A 23465-nucleotide genomic window follows, 5' to 3' on the forward strand; every position below is an offset into this window, starting at 1 on the left:
TAGTCTGAACTTGTCTAAAGACTGATGGATACAGAACCCTTCTCTCTGTACTTCCTTCCCTGCCCCTGCTTCCCCACCACCCAATGAACTTACTTTTCTTGGAGAGTTTACTCAAGTTTAACAATTCCACTCCCCAAATACAACCATTCCTATGAATTAACAGAAAAAATACTTAAAAGGTCTTACTTTAACTCTACTTTCAACATAGGTTGTATACTTTTATACATTAGAAAACCTAGATGTTTCAAATAAGGATTTGTTTGTCCACTGTCTACACAGTAGTATTGAATAAACTACACACGTGTGCCGGGGACCAGCCCCGGCTGATCCAGGGTATTCGAAAGAGAGACGGCGTAGGCGAAGATCAGGAAACAATTGCTTAATTAAATGTTAATTAAGGATATAAAGAGTAATAGAATGAGGATAGCTCAGTAGGAAAATTCAGTGAAGAAAAGAGGCTGAAATAAGGATAGCTCAGTGAGGAAATTCAGTGGAGAAAAGAGGCTGAATAATTCAGCCAGAAGGTAAGAGAAAGAACGACATGGGGAGACCAAGTTTCGGTGAACAAGGCCCGTACTTTATTTTCCAAAGTAGTTTTTATACCTTAAGTTATGCATAGAGGATAATGGGGGAAGGGGTAGTCAGGCAGCAAGCCAGGCTTTCTTCCTGCAAACTTAGCATATGCAAAAGTTAGGTGATTTGCATCATCTTCTGGCCCGGAGGCCTGTTAACATTTTAAGACCTTTTCTTCAGAAAACTTATTTTTCTCTAAAGGTGATTGGTCAGGAGCCACCCTCCAAAAGCATTAGATAAAGTTGCCTTCCTACAGAGCAAAGGTGTGGTGGGCTATAACAAGAAAAAGAATTAACTCAAGGGTCCCAGGTTACAAACATTAAAGCTACTACTTACACCAATTACATTAATCAATACACTGCCAGGGACACAGCAGGTAAGGGATATGGAGACTTAGCAGCAAACATTGGCTCAACAAGTGAAAATCCCTTCACCAATACAATTTCTAATCAATCTTTTAACTACTCAAAAAAATCTGTGTTTAGACAGTTTAGAACATCTCCTGCCTCTCACAGTTGGGAGGCTCTGAACAATCACATGTGGCCGGAAAAACCTATTCAGGCAGGCTAGAGGATTTCCAAAGGAGTTTGTAGGTTAAACACTGTCACACCCAGGAATTATTAACTGGAGCTGTAAGCTAACTTTTTTCAGAGAGGTAGTGGGGGACAGCCCCCCGTAAAGTCAGAGGTGTAGGTGAAAGCACAAAGCAGAAAGTAGGCAGACTCTGGTTTTGGGGGTAGATTGCTCGAGAATTTCCAGGGAGACTCCTGAGGCTTGATCCCGCCTTTGCGTATGCCAAGCCTCCTTCCTCATGACCTTTGCCAGAGGCGGAGCTCGCTCCCCGCACACGTGTAACAATGGTTATATCCGAAAGTGTCTTCTATGAAGGAATATTCTAGCCTAGAACCCTCATTTCTCCCAGTTCTTCCTATTTGCCATCTATCCAACAGTGGGCGGAGTACACTCACGTGTTTCACTTAGATGTGATTTACAATTTCCTTTTCAGAAGACAGCCTTTCAGTGAATTATAACACCAAGTATACAAAACATATTAATTTATTAACTCCACTTTAATCATACATTGGGCTTCCCTTGTGGCTCAGCTGGTAAAGAATCCTCCTGCAGTGTGGGAGACCTAAGTTTGATCCCTGGGTTGGGAAGATCCCCTGGAGGAGGAAAATGCTACCCACTCCAGTATTCCGGCCTGGAGAATTCCATGGATAGTCCATGGGGTCACAAAGAGTCGGACATGACTAAGAAACTTCACTTTATCATATATTGGCAACCTCTTTAATATCTGAGACTAGCTATTTTAAAATTGGGACCCATCTGTCCAGTACATACATAATATATAAAGTAAAGGTAAATGAGATACATGTAACACATAGACCAATGGATAAGTTGAAAGGTTTCTAGTACACTCTGGCAAAACATCTTTGCAATCTTCCCTCCTACCTTCTTCAACCCAATGGACAAGCACAGAGTGTACTGTTTAGAGAGGAGGTTTAACAATCCCATTTTCAAAGACAGTATTTCCCATCAGTTTTTAAAAGCTATTTATAAGAAGCATTATTCTACTACTACTACTTTTAAACACATTAAACACTTCTAAATATCTAAAAGACTAGATATTGTCTTTTATTAGATACTTGTAAAAGTAGACTAGATACTTGTCCGCTGTGTACACAGCACTGCTAAATAAGCTTTCACCCATCTAAGTCTTGAACAAGACAAGAAATAATAATTATTTGGGGGCTTCCCCAGTAGTTCATCAGATAAGGAACCCACCTGCAATCTAGGAGACATACGAGATGTGGGTTTGATCCCTGGGTCAGGAAGATCCTCTGGAGGGAACCCACTCCAGTTTTCTTGCCTGAAAAATCCCATGGACAGAGGAGCCTGGCTATAGTCCAAAGTTGTCACAAAGAGTTGGACACGACTGAGCATAAGCACAAGAGAAGACACGAAACAGTGCTTATCATCTAGGGTATCTTCTAAATATGACCAGTTTGGCTTGAACAATTCCCTCCCTCACTTCCTCTCTCCACCACCAATCAAGTGGCCAAGTACAGGCATGTGTAATGCTTAGAGGCAACTGAACAAATTCATATCCAAAAGTCATTTACAGAAGACAAGCTGGCCTATGAATTTCCACACAATGTGTACAGAATGTGCTAATTTTACTTAAAATGTGTTAACTTTTTTCCTGACTAATTTGGCATTCACTGGCAACCTCATTCACCCCCAGCCTTCAGCCAGTACACAAATACAATGCAGTGTTCAAAGAGGTGGTCTGGCCACCCCCTCAAACAACAGTATTTCACAGGAATGTTAATAAAAAGATGTTTTCAAAAGCGGCTTTGTTATTGTTTAGTTGCCCAGTAGTGTCCGACTCTTTGTGACCCCATAGACTGCAGCATGCCAGGCTTCCCTGTCCTTCACCACCTCCTGGAGTGTGCTCAAACTCATGTCCATTCAGTCGGTGATGCCATCCAACCATCTCATCCTCTGTCATCCCCTTCTCCTCCTGCCTTCAATCTGGAAACTAGATGTTGCAAAATTAGGACTCATTTGTCCATTATATACACACCAAACAAAATGCATATAACATACAGAAAATGATTTGGTCTGAATATGTTCAGGTATGAACACACTAGCATATTACCTTTTGCAGTTCTTTCTCTCCCACTTCCTCCAAACCACAGAACAAATACAGACAACAGTATACTTGCTCATGGAGGTGGTTTAACATTTCAACACTTCCAAAGACAATAGTTCCTATGAATTTGAGCAAAAAGATATTTACAAAATGATATTTTATGACTTCTACACTTAACCTATGTCAGGCACTTCTAAACATCTAGATGGACTAGATGTTTCAAATAAGAACTTCATTTGTCCACTATATACAGAGCAGTCTTGAATAAACTGCACACATGAAACAGTTATAATCTGAAAATATCTTCAAAATACAGGCATTCTGGCCTAAGACCAACCCCCTTCCCATCTCTCCCTGCTCCACCAACCCAGAGGGCAATAAAGCTCAATTTTTCAGAAGACAATCTTTCCTGGAAATTTTCACACAAAATGTACAAAATGTATTAATTTACTACCTCTATTTCTGTCCTAGACTAGCAATCTCTTTAACATCTAGAAAGACTAAATGTTGTAAATTAGGACTCACTTGTCCCTTATATACACTATATACACAGCAAAATGAAATCAAATGCACAAACATAAAAAACACAGTGCTTAGTCTTGTCCCAGTAACACCACTCAGGCACAGAGCTCTTTGCATTTCCTTCTTCCCCCGCCACCTGCAACCTTCAACTAGTGCGTAGATACAATTCAATGTTCAAAGAGTTGCTTTGGCCACAATGACCCCCCACCAACAGTATTTCAAAGGAATTTTAACATAAAGATGTTTACAAAATGTCCTTTTACTACTTCTGGTTTTAACATATATCAGGACTTCAGAACATTTAGAAAGACTAGATATTGCCAAAAAGTACTTATTGTCAACCATATTTATACAGTAGTGGAATAAAATGCACACACAAAAAAATGGTTATAATATGGAAATGTCTTCTAAGGACGGCCAATCTGCCCTAGAACCTGCTTTACTTCCTCAATGTCATCCATTCCATGTCCTCTAACCCACTGAACAAATGTGGGCCTTTGGGGCTCCTGAGGTCGCTTCTGCTGCTGCTGCTCTTCTAGAGGTGGTCAAACAACTCCATTTAGAAAAGTCATTTCCAGAAGACATGTCTTTTCTATGTGTTTTGTTTTTTTTTTTAAAGGGCATTTACAAGATAGGTGATTTTCTTTTTTTTTTTTTTTTTTTTATTTCTTTTTTTTTTTTTTTAATTTTATTTTATTTTTAAACTTTACATAATTGTATTAGTTTTGCCAAATATCAAAATGAATCCGCCACAGGCATACATGATAGGTGATTTTCTAACTTGACTTTATCATACTTCAGCAACCTCTTTACATCTAGAAGGCCTAGATACAGTTTTCTTTTGAAAGGTTGAGGGGGAAGTTGAGAGCAGCTTTTTCATATTATACACACAGGCTTTCTATAAATGGACAGTAAATCTTCCCAAAGGGCGATGGGCAGTAACTATTGGCTGCATGGGGTAAGTTATTCCATCATTTCTGTTAGTATCTTTCGACGTCAAGGTCTTGGTAGAATCACCAACTGCAGAACCGTTAATTTCTACCCGTCACCCACTGCGGCTCCGCCCACCTTCAGGGTCGCTAAAGCCTTTGTCAGCCCCCACGCGGTGAGCGGTCACCTCAGGTACCCGATCCGTGCGGGTGCCTGGCAGCGGCTTGGCCTAAGCCCTGCAGCCTTGGGCCAAGAAACCCAGTGGTTGCTCAGCGAGATCCGGGCCCTGAGCGGCCGCTGCTCAGTGAGGGTGAGGGTGAGGTGAGGGTGAGGGTGAGGTTTGCTGCGGCTTCCAGTGGGTGGCGGTGGTGAGAGCTCTGGGGCCCTGCAAGACAGCCCAAGCTGTCCCAGTGAGTGCGCCCCCAGTTCACCTACCCACCGGGGTTCGCGGCCCAGGGGCCCCCGGTTCGCCCGCCCTCAGGAGGTTCCGGCCTGCGGGCCCCTAATTCACCTGCCCACCGGAGGCCAGAGGACCTGGAGGGCGCAGGGTTGAAGGCCGCCATCCGCTTCTCACCATGCTCCCTGCCAGAACTGTATGTAATATTCTTGAAATGCAAAGATTATAGACATGTAGAACACATCCGTAATTGCCTGGTATTAAAGAAGAGGTGGGGTGGGTGGAAAGAAGGTACAGACTATAGAAGACAATTTGAGGGATCCTTGTGATCCCTCAATACAAGAAGTGTTCTGTGTTGACTGAATTAATGTCAACCATGCTGCTGCTAAGTCACTTCAGTCGTGTCCGACTCTGTGCGACCCCATAGACGGCAGCCTACCAGGCTCCCCCGTCCCTGGGATTCTCCAGGCGAGAACACTGGAGTGCGTTGCCCTTTCCTTCTCCAATGCATGAAAGTGAAAAGTGAAAGTGAAGTCGCTCAGTCGTTGTCCGACCCTCAGCGATCCCATGGACTCCAGCCTTCTAGGCTCCTCCATCCATGGGATTCTCCAGGCATGAGTACTGGAGTGGGGTGCCATTGCCTTCTCCGAATATCAGCCATACGGCAATTTAAAAATTGGTGGAGAAAGGATGAATATTCCATACGTGGGGTTCAAATATGATTATTAATATCCAAAGGGAAAATATTGGAAAATTTCAATCCATTAAACAATAAATTCCAGGTAGATTAAAATCTGCTTATGAAAAGCGAATCTTGAAAACATTTAGAAGAAGAATATATAGAATATCTGTATGATCTCTGGGTGAGCTTTGTGTCCTTAACTAAGACACAGAGGGCATAAGTTACAAAGGAAAATATAAATTCAAGCAGACTAAGAAAACACCTTTGTATCATAAAAATATATACTATAGGGACTTTGGTGGTCCAGTGGTTAAGACACTGCACTTCCGCTGCAGGGGGATGGGTTTGATCCTTGGTGAGGGAACTAGGATCCTGCATGCATGCCCTGTGTTGTGGCCAAAAAAAGACAAAAGAAAGAAAAGCATAGAGTGGAAGAAAATCTTGATAATGAATATAACCAGTAAGGAATTAGTGTATGAGATATTGAAATACAATAAAACAAAAGCCAACTAGAAGAATGGGAAAAGGATATGAACAGGAAATTCTCAGAAGGGGAACTTGCATAGTCTAAAACATGAAAATATTAACCTCACTAACAACAAAAATGCAAAAACTACAAAGTGAGATATTCCATATTCTTCAGACTGGGAAACTTTTCAGTTTAAAAATGCCAAGTATTGGCCTTGATATGTAAAAACAAGAATTTTCTGCGCTGCTAATGGGAATGAAAATTGGTATTCCCACTTTAAAGGACAGTGTGTCATTATCTGGTACTAGTGAAGCTGTAAATGCCCACAATGGAACAGTCCCACTAGAGTATGTATCCTAAGAAACTAGTGCAAATGTACACTTTGTTGTTGCTCAGTCACTCAGTTGTATCCGACTCGTTGTGACTCTTTGGACTGTAGCCTGCCAGGCTCCTCTCTCCGTGGGATTTCCCAGGCAAGAATACTGGACTGGGTTTCCATTTCCTTTGGGGATCTTCCTGACCCAGGGATAGAACCCATGTCTCCTGTATTGCAGGTGTATTCTTTACTGCTGAGCCACAGGGAAGCCTGCAAATGTAGTACCCTAGGTGACAGTATAAGAGGGGTCATTGCAGAACCAACATAAACCTTTATAGACTTTTAAGAAAATCAATCAATAAATAAAAAGGATTGATGAATTTGAGCTATATTTATAAATTAGATTACAGTCATAAAAATGGATGGGTTAGAATTGCATCTATCAACATGGATATTTTCAGAAACATAGTGTTCAGACAAATCAAGCTGTGGAAGGTTATGTAAACTATGATGCCATTTACTTGGTTACTTCTCACCAAGGGGTGGGAGGCAGGGGAATTGGATTGAGGAGGTTTGGCAGGGGGCTTCCACCAAATTTGTAATGACACGTTTCTTAAATCTGAAGAAAAGTTTTAAGAAATGATGCAGCTTACTGTTGTAGACATGAGTTTGCATCCTTCTGAAATTTTTTTGGACCTAAAATATTTCACAAATAATTGTAGAGACCCCAAAACAGTTCTATCCTAAATATTGCTATTGTATTTCAAGTCACCATTCTTGAATTAGTTTTTTTTTTTTAGGACTTATGCAGTACTTTTTAGTCTGTTTATGTACACATCTTAACCTATATTTTAAACTTTAGATTTGGTCCTGAGATTCTCCAAATTTTTTCTTGCTCCCTGAAGAGTCAGACACGACTGAGCAACTGAACTGAACTGAACTAAGCTCATCCAATTTGAACACATATTTGAAAGTAGGGAAGATTCTTTACCAAATATAAGAAAAAAAAAGTTAAATGAGAGTGTAGTGTGTTCTGGGATGTTTACAGGAAGACAAGTGTGTGATGAGGGGATCTATGTTCTCAGCTTAGCTCCTGATACAAGGCCAGGCCTGTGATATACTCACTCTTTCCATGACTCTGATAAAAAAACAGGGGCAGTAACATTATTTCTTCCCATAAAAATGAAATTAGATTATTTCAGAGGAAAGGCAGCAGGGTCATGAATAATTCTGTCATTCCTGCTCCGCACCTTTTAGGCAGCCCCAAACCTTATGTACCCACTCCCATATTGAGACGTTTCACTGTAATTTTGGAAGTACGCTGAGATTATTAAGAAAGAAATCTACTTCCCCTGGAAAGCTTATCAGGTCTCCTTATCCTTGAACAGCCTTAGAGACTCATTAAATCTTCATAAATATTGAGCTTTTGTGGTCAACTTTTCTTGGAAGAGGTATGCAGAGGTGGTTACATAAAAACCAACAGAAAGCTATCCCAAAGTTTTAGAAAGCATTTCAGTGCCTTCTCTTTTTGTCAGTGTCCTTTAAATTCATGATTTAGGAAAGGACATGAGCGTGGCTATTTTGCTTATGTATTTCTTTGTGGATAAAGTTATTTCAGAATTTGATTACATTTAAATACACATAGTTCTTTTGCACTGTGGACCATATGCCAGCCAGAATGTCTCTTTTGCTTGCAGAAATTTGCAATTTGATATTCTAGTCAAGTGCCAACCATGGGAAAGACAGGTTTAAGTTAACTACTGTTTTAAAAAATTAATATATTTCTATTCTTCAAAACACATGCTTGTTAGTTTTTAAGACACTAGTATTTGAGTCAATATATCAGCAAATGAACGCAATAAATTATAGTGCTATAAACTCCAGGGAAATTTTATTAATGTTTTTACTGTATCCTCATGTGGAATCAACATATGTTTTTTATATATTCATAAAATTTATGGCTTCAAAAATCTTCAGTTTCAGGGTGTTATGAATGTTGTAATGGATAGAAAATACATAATTGTGAAATGATGTTCTTGAATTTTTATATACTCCTGATAACCATTAGCTCTTACAAATAATAATTAGAATGAAATTAAAAACTTGGAAGTCATATTTCTGCAGCTCAGCTGCTTTGAGCCAAAAGAATTATTTCCAGAATAAGCTGGCAGGTTCCTGCTTGGGGAATTAGAACTTCAGTGTCCTTAGCTTTAAAATAACTTGGATTTTACTTTATTCCTCTTCATAAAGTAGCCATTCATTTTCATGCTAAATTGTAACCAAAGCATGCCACATCGATAGAGGCCAGTCAGTGTGGGTTCACTGTGTGTTCAGTTGGACAAAGTGAAGTAGGATGTGAAAAATGTCCACCAGATGCTTGAGTTTAAAAACCTTTACTACTGACTTATTATGGGAACCAAAAGATAACCTTCCTGTATCCTTATATCCACATCCTAGTACATGATAGGTTCACCATAAAAAGTCACTGGAGAAGGAATGTGTCTAAAATGGTACTTTATATTTTGAGAATTCATGAAATAAAATGCTCTTTTTTCATATCACTTTGCTGCAGTTGTAGTGGGATTTTTAGTAGAGATACACTTACATTTTAGGTTTAGATTTTCAGGCCCAACATTCAAGATTCCAGTTAGTGCCTCACAATTAGGATATAGCAGATGGCATTGGGGTATAGACCCGAACCATATGGTCATAACCAGTAGTTATGAGATATAACCATAGCTGCCACCAGCAAATAAGTGCTTTCCTTTCAGTGTTAAGTTTTTCAAATTTAGTTTTGTTTTTCATTTAAATCACTAAAATGAAACAATTACTAAAAATGCATCTGAAAAATTATTTCTGAAGTTCTAATACACTTAAAAAAAAAATGTCACTCTTTGTAAGTTTCCACAGTTTTTCTGTTCCCGTATTAAAATCAATTCAAATACAATCTTAAACCATGGTTTATAATTTCCCTCCCTAATTTTGAAATTAGAATTAAAAGCATTCTTGGGTTATAAGTCAGCATGATACAAGAAGATTTTGGTTATCACTTTACAAATAGTTGTGAAAAGAAGAGAAGCGAAAAGCAAAGGAGAAAAGGAAAGATATATACCCATTTGAATGCAGAATTCCAAAGAATAGCAAGGAGAGATAAGAAAGCCTTCCTCAGCCATCAATGCAAAGAAATAGAGGAAAACAACAGAATGGGAAAGAGTAGAGATCTCTTCAAGAAAATTAGAGATACCAAGGGAACATTTCATGCAAAGATGGGCACAATAAAAGACAGAAATGGTATGGACCTAACACAAGCAGAAGATATTAAGAGGTGGCAAGAATACACAGAAGAACTACACAAAAAAGATCTTCATGACCCAGATAATCATGACGGTATGATCACTCACCTAGAGCCAGACATTCTTGAATGTAAAGTCAAGTGGGCCTTAGGAAGCATGACTACGAAAAAAGCTAGTGGAGGTGATGGAATTCTAGTTGAGCTGTTTCAAATCCTAAAAGATGATACTGTGAAAGTGCTACACTCAATATGCCAGCAAATTTGGAAAACTCAGCAGTGGCCACAGGACTGGAAAAGGTCAGTTTTCATTCCAATCCCAAAGAAAGGCAATGCCAAAGAATGCTCAACCTACCGCACAATTGCACTCATCTCACACGCTAGTAAAGTAATACTCAAAATTCTCCAAGCCAGGCTTCAGCAATACGTGAACCATGAACTTCCAGATGTTCAAGCTGGTTTTAGAAAAGGCAGAGGAACCAGAGATCAAATTGCTAACATCTACTGGATCATTGAAAAAGCAAGAGAGTTCCAGAAGAACATCTTTTTCTGCTTTATTGACTATACCAAAGCCTTTGTGTGGATCACAAGAAACTGATCTAAATAAACTGTGAGTGTATGGGAAATTCTGAAAGAGATGGGCATACCAGACCACCTGACCTGCCTCTTGAGAAACCTGTATTCAGGTCAGGAAGCAACAGTTAGAACTGGACATGGAACAACAGACTGGTTTCAAATAGGAAAAGGAGTACGTCAAAGCTGTATATTGTCATCCTGCTTATTTAACTTATATGCAGAGTACATCATGAGAAATGCTGGGCTGGATGAAGCACAAGCTGGAATCAAGATTGCCAGAAGAAATATCAATAACCTCAGATATGCAGATGACACCACCCTTATGGCAGAAAGTGAAGAACTAAAGAGCCTCTTGATGAAAGTGAAAGAGGAGAGTGAAAATGTTGGCTTAAAGCTCAATGTTCAGAAAACTAAGATCATGACATCTGGTCCCATCACTTCATGGCAAATAGATGGGGAAACAGTGGAAACAGTGTCAGACTTTATTTTGGGGGGCTCCAAAATCGCTGCAGATGGTGATTGCAGCCATTAAATTAAAAGACGCTTACTCCTTAGAAGGAAAGTTATGACCAACCTAGACAGCATATTAAAAAGCAGAGATAATACTTTGTCAACAAAAGTCCATCTAGTTAAGGCTATGGTTTTTCCAGTAGTCACGTGTGGATGTGAGAGCTGGACTACAAAGAAAGCTGAGCGCTGAAGAATTGATGCTTTTGAGCTGTGGTGTTGGAGAAGACTCTTGAGAGTCCCTTGGACTGCAAGGAGATCCAACCAGTCCATCCTTTAGGAGATCAGTCCTGGGTGTTCATTGGAAGGACTGATGTTGAAACTGAAACTCCAATACTTTGGCCACCTGATGTGAAGAGCTGACTCATTTGAAAAGAGCCTGATGTTGGGAAAGATTGAAGGCAGGAGGAGAAGGGGACGACAGAGGATGAGATTTAGATGGCATCACTGACTCAATGGACATGAGTTTGGGTAGACTCTGGGAGTTGGTGATGGACAGGGAGGCCTGGCGTGCTGCACTTCATGGGGTTGTAAAGAGTCAGACACAACTGAGTGACTGACCTGAACTCCCTAATCTGTTAGCTCTTTCCTCAGTTGGGGCCTTTCCAAAAAAAACGAGTAGTTCAAATTACCCTTTCACTTTTTTCTATAATTTAGTTTCTCCCTTTATCCACACATAATAAACACAATGAAATGAGTCATGTAAGTAGATGACCTTGTCCACTGGCCTGGCTGTTGTTTCCCAGAAGAATGGAGCTGTATCCTTTTGACCAAGAAAGAGAGTTCTCCACCCTCATAAATTTTCCCTGCCAGACCCCTAGTTTGGTGCTTCTGGAATGTTTAAAATTTAATGTATCCTGGTTGGGAGTTTAATAAATTTTAATTTATACCTTTGATGAGTCACAAAGATGGAAATATACAGTGTTAGAAAATACTAAGACTGGATCAACCTGTTGTGATAATATAGAAAGATGTTCTCAGTGAACAGTCAAGAGAACTATATACCTGGATTCTTGTCTATAGGTCCCATGTATAACTTATTATTAAACTCATCACATCAATTTAGAGCTGTATCTTTACTTTTTAGCTCAATAACAATTTGCATTCATTTCTGTATCACCAGTACTCAGCCCTATGCCTAATACATATATTGTACTGAAATAGTTTTGATTAAATGAATGAATGTATAACTGATAAAATATAACCTAATTCATTGTTTGAAAATTGGAACAGACATTATAACTCTTAGGAGTGCCACTCAGCAAAAGGCTGAGTTAGTTTGATTTGTTGCCTCCATATACTTCAGTTCAGTTCAGTTCAGTCGCTCAGTTGTGTCTGACTCTTTGTGACCCCATGAACCGCAGCACACCAGGCCTTCCTGTCCATCACCAACTCCCAGAGTCTACCCAAACTCATGTCTGTTGAGTCAGTGATGCCATCTAACCATCTCACCCTCTGCCGTCCCCTTCTCCTCCTGCGATCAATCTTTCCCGACATCAGGCTCTTTTCAAATGAGTCAGCTCTTCACATCAGGTGGCCAAAATACTGGAGTTTCAGCTTCAACATCAGTCCTTCCAATGAACACCCAGGACTGATCTCCTAAAGGATGGACTGGTTGGATCTCCTTGCAGTCCAAGGGACTCTCAAGAGTCTTCTCCAACACCACAGTTCAAAAGCATCAATTCTTCAGCGCTCAGCTTTCTTTATAGTCCAGCTCTCACATTCACACGTGACTACTGGAAAAACCATAGCCTTTACTAGACAGATCTTTGTTGATAAAGTAATGTCTCTGCTTTTTAATATGCTGTCTAAGTTGGTCATAACTTTTCTTTCAAGGAGTAAGCGTCTTTTAATTTAATGGCTGCAATCACCATCTGCAGTGATTTTGGAGCCCCCCAAAATAAAATCAGCGACTGTTTCCACTGTTTCCCCATCTATTTGCCATAAAGTGATGGGACTGGATGCCATGATCTTAGTTTTCTGAATGTTGAGCTTTAAGCAGACTTTTTACTCTCCTCTTTTACTTTCATCAAGAGGCTCTTTAGTTCTTCTTCACTTTCTGCCATAAGGGTGGTGTCATCTGCATATCTGAGGTTATTGATATTTCTTCTGGCAATCTTGATTCCAACTTGTGCTTCATCTAGCCCAGCATTTCTCATGATGTACTCTGCATATAAGTTAAATAAGCAGGGTGACAATAAACAGCCTTGACGTACTCCTTTCCCAATTTGAACCCAGTCTGTTGTTCCATGTCCAGTTCTAACTGTTGCTTCCTGACCTGCATACAGGTTTCTCAAGAGGCAGGTCAGGTGGTCTGGTATTCCCATCTCTTTCAGAATTTTCCACAGTTTCTTGTGATCCACAGAGTCAAAGGCTTTGGCATAGTCAATAAAGCAGAAATAGATGTTTTTCTGGAACTCTCTTGCTTTTTTGATGATCCAGCAGATGTTGGCAATTTGATCTCTGGTTCCTCTGCCTTTTCTAAAACCAGCATACACCTCTAGGACAACTGAATCTTATCATTATTGAATTCTGCTCTTTTGATCTTAGCTTGGTAATTCTCAACCAGTATGAAGTCTGTAACTCTAATGCTATGGGTTTAGTTTTATAACGTTCGTCTTCAAAATGTGTAAGGGAATGTACACATGTATACATATTTAAATATAATAAATTAAGACCAAAAAAAAATAGAGGTAGCCAAATGAAAATTGGGTACCTGGTCTGTATTTCAGTTCAGAAATGTAACTATCATTTAGGTAATGCTTTTGGAGGCAGCTGTAGTGCTCTTCATTTCACTCCAAAATGTCTTTCTCCTGTATGTTTTCTAACTCCCATTAGGGATTGCATCTTCCAGAAAATAGATATGAAGAGACTAGGATACAAGCTGCAGTTGAAACAGAAAGTAAGGTGAGGATGGTTTGAGATGTAGATGGAGAAGGGTGAGTTCATGAAGGATTGCAAAGAAAGAAAAAGTGTATCAGAGTTGTTCCCTGGTGACCTTGTGGTTAGGATTCCAGTCTTTCATGTTCACTGCTGTGGCCCAGGTTCAATCCCTGCTCGGGGAACTGAGATCCCACAAGCTGCACAGCACTTAAGAATTACAAATATTCTTGGAACAAGAGAGTAATCAAAATTATATTCTGAGAATAATATACAACACTGAAAATAAAGACCTTGAATATTCCAGTCAAAAAGGCCAAACATTTTTAGTCAAAATAGATGAAAATAAGCACATGACTATTAATAGGTAGGTCCATCTAGTCAAGGCTGTGGTTTTTCCAGTGGTCATGTATGGATGTGAGAGTTGGACTGTGAAGAAGGCTGAGCACTGAAGAATTGATGCTTTTGAACTGTGGTGTTGGAGAAGACTCTTGAGAGTCCCTTGGACTGCAAGGAGATCCAACTGGTCCATTCTAAAGGAGATCAGCCCTGGGTGTTCTTTGGAAGAAATGATGCTAAAGCTGAAACTCCAGTACTTTGGCCACCTCATGCGAAGAGTTGACTCATTGGAAAAGACTCTGATGCTGGGAGGGATAGGGGGCAGGAGGAGAAGGGGACGACAGAGGATGAGATGGCTGGATGGCATCACTGACTCGATGGATGTGAGTCTGAGTCAACTCTGGGAGTTGGTGTTGGACAGGGAGGCCTGGTGTGCTGCGATTCATGGGGTCACAAAGAGTCGGACATGACTGAGCGACTGAACTGAACTGAACTGAACTGTAGTTTTTGCTTAAAATGCTAATGAAACAAAACACTATATGCTTCCACAAAAAAATAAAATACATGTACAATAGAATAAAACTCAGACTTGTCTTCTGCAAGTCTAAATGTCAAAGGTCAATAAAGCATGTCTACAGTTTTAAGGGGAAAGGATCATGAAAAAAGTAATAGATCTTGCAGCATTACATTTCCTTTGTGAAATACAAAGTTCAGTAATGTGAGAGACATTTACCCTTCTTGAAGAAACAACCAAGTCAAATAATACTTAGCCAACAAGAGTTAAAAATGCATGCATGAAAGAGTCATAAGATGAAACAACTGGTATTTGTTACCCATTTCTAGATATGTATCCTAAATTTGAACAAAAATGGAAGCATAAAAATATTTAACAGAAAATTATTATATAAAATAAGGAGACTCAGCAATCTTGCTTATGAGTATTTACCCAAGAGAACTGAACTTGTGTTCACACAAAACTTGTGTGTGAATGTTTACAGCATTTGTGTTTATAATTGCTAAAAGCTGGAAACAACTCAAATATCCAGCTGGTGAATAGGTAAATTGTGTGATACACACAATGGAATACTGTTCAGCAGTTAAGGAGTGAAGTACGGGTACACACATCAACATAGATGGATATAGTCAAAAGACTATATACTGTGTGTTTCCATTAACAGGATAAGGTAAAGTTAATGGGGGCAGAAAACAAGTCAGTGGCTGCCAGGAGCTGAGGGTGGAGAGAAGTTGGCTACAGGCGGACAACCTGAGGGCATTTATGGGATGAAGGATCTGTTCCACATGTTGATTGTGGCAGTGCTTACACAACTGTATGGATCTGTTAAATCTCATGGAATTGTGAACCCTCCCCAAAAGTGAATTTTACTATACATAAATTTTATTTTATTTATGTATTTTTTTCTTCTTTATCCATTTATTTGTCAATGAACATTTAGGTTGCTTCCATGTCTTGGCTATTTTGGGAAAAACAAGAGACGGCGCAAGTGCCTACAAAAGTTAATGTGTGTGTGTGTTGTGTGTGTGTTAGTTGCTCAGTCATGCCTGACTCTCTGTGATCTCATGTACTGTAGCCCGCCAGGGTCCTCTGTCCATGGGATTCTCCATGGACAAGAATACTTGCATGAGTTGCCGTTTCCTACTCCAAGGGATCTTCCCCACCCAGGGATGGAACCCGGGTCTCCTACATTGCAGGCAGCTTCTTTACTGTCTGAGCCATCAGGGAAGCCCAGTGTCTGTACAACAGTGTGAATATACTTACAGTCTTGCATAGTATATTTAAAATTGGTTAGGATTGTAAATTTTATGTGATGTGTATTTTACCACAATTTTAAAAAATTCAAATGCAAAACTACAAGACAAGTAATGTATTTATAATGGTTTACTATGTAGTCATTAAACAATTTTTCCAGGGAATTATTAATAAAATAGGAATATGGTTATAATATTAAATTAAACTGAATACACAGTTGAATTGGCTATAAATGAATCTGTAAATAAATTATGGCAGAAACACTGGAAGATGAAATGCTAAAATATTAAGGGTAAAGGTCTTGATGATGGGATTTTTTTAATGATATATTTTCCTCCTTTATACTTCTTGGCACATTATTAGTTTTCACTTATTCTTTTTATAGTTGATAAAAATAGAATCATCAGAAAGGGTATGCAGTGAGTTATATATTGCTGACATAGACTGGTTCAGCCATTTCATATAGGCTCATATTTAAATCACATCAGCAAAGAAAAAAAAAATCATCTCTTTGGATTCAATTTGTAGCAGTTCTATTCTTCCCAGATTATTCTAAAACAAATGACATAGTGACAGTTGACTTTTAATTCAAGATTGTGAGTTAAGCCTGTGTTTAGCATTTCTGGCTCCATATTTGCCATTGAATGGACCAAGGAAACATAGAGGGTAAACACATAATTCCATGGAAAAGTTGGAAAAGTTTACAGGTGAGTTATCTTAAGGAGTTAATGTATATAGAAAATATAGAGCAGCAAGCCCTACACTGAGGAGAGGACCTGCCAGATGGAATTCCAGACGTCCAGAAGGAAAGTCTGCCTGAAAGATGAGTGCAGGGTCCCAGAGCAAGTGGCTGGAAGGGGGAGGGGGAGTGTGTGTGGTGGTCATCCTGGATTCTCAAACCTATATGTATACGGGGATATGACTTCAGACCCTACAGTATCGGTAGTCTAAAAAGTTGCCCCAACACTATTTTGTAGTGTTTGTTTAGTAAGACCAGTGGCTGAAGTAAAATATAAGCATTGCCACAAGCTAATTCCTGGCACAGACAGTTATATTTCTTTAGACTATTTTAACAGTTAATGTGAATGTAGTAACATATGAAAATATGATTAAATATACCTGTTCAATGCATTAGGAAATTTTTTGTTTTTTAGGAATTATGCTTTAAAAAATTTTTTGCTTTCTAAACTTTATTGAGGTATAGTTGATTTACAATGTAACTTCTGCCCTTCAGCATGGTGACTCAGTTATGCATATTTAATTCTTTTTTATATTCTTTTCCATATGGTTTATCATAGATATTGAATATAATTCCCTGTGCTGTATAGTCTGACCTTGTTCTTTATCCATCCTATATATACTAGTTCACATCTGCTAATCCCAAGCTCCCAGTCCACTCTTCCCAACTGCCCTACCTTGGCAAACATTAAGTCCATTCTCCTTGTCTGTGAGTCAGTTTCTATTTCATAGATATGTTCATTTGTGTCATATTTTAGATTTCACATATATGTGAGATGGTTGTTTTGATTAGAGAGGGAGGTTATAGAGGGCCCAGTTAACTTGGCGACCTCAGCAAGTACAGAAGAGAAATTCATCCACAGAGGGGTGCTACACAAAATGCTTCTGCCAGTACCTTTCCTTTCTTTTCATAGGGGAAAAAAAACATATATGCACACATTATACACACACACACTATACACAATACTATAATACTATTAATTTCAGTGGTTATACGAACCCTAGGGTTAAAACTGTGCGTAAGTAATACTATTACATGAATTCAGCTAAAGAATTCACTATTGTGACAATTCTATGAGACTTTTTGGCCTCCTGATTCCTAAAAGTTATTTCTTAGAATTTAAACTTTGAATCTTTGAGTCAGTGTTCATGAATAAAAGTTTTACAAGTGCCTTGGTTTTCCTTTGTTTTTCCCCCTGCTTGCAACTTCCATGAAGTCCATATTTTCTTTTCCCCTGCAGGAATTGTGAAGGGCAGAATATTCGATACAAGACATGCAGCAATCATGTAAGTTTGTCATAAAAATATATAATCCCATAAAATATGTTCATGTCTTAAGTAATAATATTATGTATTGTAAAGCTAATGGCCTCTTGGTACTCTTTGTGGAAAATTTGAATATTTAATTGATGACAGGTTTTGTGTATCTCATACCTTCCATTTATACTACCTGTTTTAGGTCACTTTATGGTCTTATTTGGTAAGCATTTAATAATTTCTGATTTCATAGAAACAATACATAATACTTATAAATGCCTTCCAAGTTCAAAGTGCTCTATGTGTGGGATTTCACCTAACCCTCACAACCATCTCTGAGATGCTGGCATATGAGGTGTGGTTAGTTTTTTCAAATGAGGAGCCTAGGGTTGAGGGAGGTGAAATTGTTTTCCAGAGACCATGTGGGAAGAGTACAGACTTGAACTTCTCTAGTGCTGTTTCTCATGCTCCAAAACACCTGTTCTGCCCCCTGCAAAATGTAATAAGGAGTACTGAAGGTCATGACTCAAGAAAATCACACCTGGGAAGGGTTTATAAACCTTACTCTCATCCTACAGTGATCAAAATGAACAAAAAACAAAATTCCAACACAAATGTGCAATGCAAAATAAATGTCAGAAAACACAAATCCTATTTTATACCCAAATTGAAATGACAGGAGTTCAAAGGAAATTCTGAAACCCTGGAGATCTAAATCCGTTTATTCTAAATATTTCACTTACTGGGGAACTGTCCTCTCTCCTCATCCTCTGTCATGGGCCAGTGTGAGACTGCAGTCCTGAGTAAGCATTTCTGTTCTACTGACTAGAACTTCTCTTCCATGGGCAGCTCTGGACTTGGGGAGTGGAAAACACACAGTGTTAGCAAGACCTTTTGTCTGTGGAACGCAAGCCATGTTTTCAGTCTGTTTTAATAAGTGACGAAGCAGAAATGTTTCTCTCTCAAACATGGGTGGGAAAAATACTTACTTATTGGGCAGAGGATGAGATGGTTGGACAGCATCACTGACTCAATGGACATGAGTTTAAGCAAACTCCAGGAGATATTGAAGGACAGAGGAGACTGGTGTGCTACAATCCATGGGGTCGCAGAGAGTGAGACATGACTTAGCGACTGAATGACAGCAACAAATTTTTAGGGCACTCAAAATACAATGACACCCAGCCCTCAGGTAGATATATTTGTGTCCACTATGTCCTAAAAGGGATTTTGGGAGACAAAGCAAATAGGTTTCGTGTGTCCTTAAGACAAACTGAGCTTGGAGAATCGAGCAACACACGTGTGCTTAGGTACACAATTAAGTGAGCTGGAATCCAGGAGGGGATGAAGGAGGGAGATAAGTTGACCTGAGCATAGACACAGGCTGGAATTTACATATAAGCAGAGTCTAGCATGTGGATGCATGAGCAGCCTGGGGGACTTACACACACGACTTTTAGATCTGCCTTTTGCCTGGGTACATTATATTTTTTAATTGCTGCTGTAATGCATTACAACACACTTGCTTACAGCAACACAAATTTATCTTATTGGGCTAAAATTAATATGTGTTGGCAGGTCTGCATTCCTTCTGGAGTCTCCAGGGAAGGATCTATTTTCTTTGTCTTTTCCAACTTCTAGAGGCTGCCCTCATTCCTTGGCTTGTGGACCCCTTTTCCATCTTCAAAGCCAGCAACACTACATCTCTCTGTCCATTTTTATGTAGTCACATTGGCCTTTGATGACAACTGAACAAGTTTCACATACCCAGATAATCTAGGATAATCTCCCCACCTCAGGGTCCTTAACCGTAGTCAAAGGATGCTTTGGGCAAAGCCCCTTTTGCCATATAAGGTAGCCTAATCACAGGTCCTAGGGATTATGTTTTGACCATCTTTGGGGAAGGTGCATTATTCTGATGAACACCATGGAACAGCTTGTCTTCTCAGACAAAGTGGTATGGCAAATTCCTTGCAGTCATTTCAGAATAAATTTCACAACAGTACTGTCAAGCAGTACTCTCTGAAGCTATCTGGGGGATTCATTTTAAATGCCCAGATCAAGATATTTCATTCTGAGATTTCATTCTAGGGTGTGTGTGTGTGAGAGACTCTGTTCTAGCTAATTCCAAAAGACTGCTCTTTTCAGCACAAGAGATAAAGGTGATAAAGGTCTAGGATTATTGGGCCATACAACATAGAGATAAAACGTAATCTCTAATATTGGTGCATATTGGTTGCAATGGTCAAACTCAAACTTTGGTTTGAGTGAAGGTCTGATGCCTTTGAGGCTCTGAGGGTCTTGAGAGTACCTTGGTCTCTAACTGATGCCCCCCCTCAGAGGAATCTGCAGAAATCTTCACCACCTCTAGGCTGGTAAGAAGGAGATGCTTAGGAGGTGGGAGCTAGTGGAGAGGACAGCCATGTAAATGTCACCCTCTTCTGTTTCTTAGAGTTGGAGTCCTACGAGGGTTGTTAGAGAGATTTAATTAGAATAGGACATTAATTTCTGCACTTGCCATTACAAATGCAGAGTTTCCAACAACATTCTTTACAGGGAAGAAGGGCACCCTGTGGCAGATCTCTCATATCAGTAGTATTCAGGGTACCCCTCCCTCTCCATGTGCCAATCTGCAGCCATGACACTCAAGCCCTGCTGCAGACCACATGGATAAAGGCAGCCCTAGCTGCAGGGTTGATGATCTGTAGAAGATCTGCTCCTTTTCAGAAGTGATTATAGAAACCTTGCAAGGGTGTCCAATGCCGTAAGTCTATGTGCATACATGCATGCTGAGTCGATTCAGTCATGTCCAACTCTTTTCTGACCCCTTGGACTGTAGCCCGCCAGGCTCCTCTGTCCATGGGATTCTCCAGGCAAGAATACTGGAGTGGGTTACCGTGCCCTCCTCCAGGGGATCTTCCTGACCCAGGGATCGAACCTGTGTCTCTCATGTCTCCTGCTTGGGCAGGTGGGTTCTTTACCACTAGAACCACCTTGGGAAGCCCCATAAGTGGATTTAACCAGAATGAACTCAGGGTACGAATATGGTCACATCTTGGTTTCTTTTTTACATGTAATTACTTGAGATGCTTCCTGTTTCATTAATTAGGAATTTAGAATAACCTTTTTGAAATCTCCAAGGAGTCCAGAGAGCAGGAGTGGAGACTGTTCTGCAGCCCTCATCAAGTGGAAGGAGAACTGAGTTATGAGTCCTGCTGTTGCTTCTCAGTGCTTCCAATGTCCTCACTGAAATAGGCCACACTAGTTCAATAGTCAGTGGCTCCCCTGTCCATGGGGATGGGGCATGTCGCCCACTCCTCTGAAGGAAGCTGCCTTCAGTGATTCCCAGGTCAGGCACTCTTTTATAAGGGAAACTTGCTTCGTGATCCAAAGATGCCTGCACCTACAGTGCTGGGGACCTGAGAGCCCTATGTGATGGGACTGCAAGACCTCCCATTCCATCCAAGGGATGTCACTTAGTGGCCACGGAGGGGAGTGTGCTGTATTGAGAAGCAGAAGCCACTGCCGGTGAGCCCTGGAGACCTGACATTCAGTCCTGTTCCCAAGGTTGCTAATACTTTTCTGTTCCTGGTTATTTGAAGGCTCAGGCTCTCAGCTTTAGGACCATGTAATTTTTCACTTGTGTATCAGCTTTCTAACTCCTAACCAAAATCAATAATAACAGCAACAACAATGGCTCAGACTCATTAAGTACTACTAAAAATCCTAGGCATTGTTCTGAGTGCCTTTTCATGAATATGTAAATTTAATTCTCATACTCCCTACAAAGTTGAAAGTGACTAGGGGAGATGAGACTTTGGGCTGGAAGGCCTGTGAGGTGAAGGGAACAGAGCATACCTGTGTGCAGTCCTATGGCTTCAGGTAATGGCTGTCCTCAGACATGATCCTCCGATCAGCACTCAGCATGGACTCTTGCAGCCAGGGCTGGGCCACTGAGGCCTTAGGGAAGAATTATCCTTATCAGGGGTATATGGAGAAGTGGAGAAGTTCCAAGAGCAGTCGTGCATGTCAGCAAGGAGGCCTTACACCTGAATTCACTCACTCATATGTTTTTCTACCAGGCTTTATGGGATTAAAGGTAAAGCTAGAAGAGAGCAAAGGGAACATATTTTTTAAAATGAGTTTATCATCATTTGGAAAGAGTGTTTTTGTAGCCTAAACACATTTTTATACGAACACAGACTGAGGTGTGCATAATTCTGCACAGTGGGTTCCCTGGGCTCCCTGACAATTTTCCAGAAGAGGTAACATTTGATGTACCCCTGAAAGATTCTTTATACTCAGAATCCTATATTCATTTTTTCTAATTTCTGATTTCTAATTTTTCTAATTTCTAATTTCTGACAGTTTTTTCTTAGAGCTGTTTTTTTCCCCCCCATTGTTCCTGCTTTAGGCAAGGACCTCTTCCTCTCATATCTGTCTCCAGAACTCCAGCCCATCTTGCTATCATCCTGGCCCTCCTAAAATGCCATGTATTGTGTCCCTTTTCTGTGTCACTCCCCACTGTAGGTCTTTATTGCTTTCAATTCCCCTCACTTGCATTTCAGGCCCTCCAGCAGTTGGTGAGATTTATATCTTATTCACCCTGGCTGGACAAGGCTGTGCCTCATGGATATTGAACTTATTTCTACTGTTTGCCTTTTGCTTATGTTGTCTCTCGTATCTTGTCCTATACACATCATATCACCCTTTAGGTCCTTTCTGAACTGTTAACTTCTTCATGATGCATCATTTGCTTATTCTAGCTGATAATGGTCACCTATGGTAATTTATTTTTATGCTGGGAAATTTGGCATTTGCTATGTAAGAGGATCATGAAATTTAGCTCATACTATAATATGGATAGGAAGATAAGACAAAATGTTCATATTTGCTTATACAAAAATTGTATTTCTCCTGAGTCCCTACTCATTGGTTATCTAGGGGAATATATCTAATCCAAATTAAAGTTTGGTCCAATCTCATTATATAAATCATCTCTTAGGAAATGGTCTCTCTCGCATAAAAATACTCAGTTTGTCAGATAGTCTCCGTCTCAACTTCTCTCCCTAAGTCATCCATACTAGTTGATGTATTCTCATGGCTTTAGGAAGGAAGGGAGACCTCTGTCTTTAGAATGGTCCTTGAATGGGTGCTGTTTGTTGTCTGCTGTATCTCATTCCCTCTCCACCTCCCTCTCCATCTTCCCTTCCCCCCATCTTTTCCCCTCCTTATCTTCCTCTTCATCTCTCTCCTCCTCCTTCTCCTTTTCCATATCTGTGCCTCCCAGGCTGGCTACTCCTTCCTGACTGAGTCAAGTCTTCCTGATTAGGATCTATTCTCTCCTTATCAGATTGATTCTTTCCTAATCAACTCTGTTTATTCAATTTTAAATTTAATTTTTGGATAACAATTTTATTTCTTTCATTGCAAAATCCTGCTATAAGTCTACAAACAGCAATAGATAACCTACTGTTTCAATGAATTCCATGTACATAGATTCTACATCATCAATAAGATAACAAGCTAACTAGGTAGCTTATGGATGATATTTTTCTTTTGT

The 23465-nt window shown here is 39.9% G+C and overlaps 1 protein-coding gene across 13 annotated transcripts in view; it reads left to right on the forward strand.

Annotated features, from left to right (window-relative positions):
- ADAMTSL3 (ADAMTS like 3) overlaps positions 1 to 23465 on the forward strand; it is a 376400-nt gene that overhangs the window by 131608 nt on the left and 221327 nt on the right. For all 13 annotated transcript variants that reach the window (XR_015149981.1, XR_015149982.1, XR_015149986.1 and 10 more), the window contains exon 5: positions 17887 to 17932. Coding sequence is in view for 4 of the 13 variants with exons in the window: in XM_086364278.1 (XP_086220404.1) it covers positions 17887 to 17932 (46 nt within the window). In the remaining 9 variants the exon portion in view is untranslated. The remainder of the gene's footprint in view (positions 1 to 17886; positions 17933 to 23465) is intronic.

This window comes from Bos grunniens, chromosome 21 (assembly GCF_055505025.1).
Source record: "Bos grunniens cultivar Pamir isolate PY7600 chromosome 21, Bosgru_T2T1.0, whole genome shotgun sequence".
Classification (NCBI taxonomy): domain Eukaryota; kingdom Metazoa; phylum Chordata; class Mammalia; order Artiodactyla; family Bovidae; genus Bos; species Bos grunniens.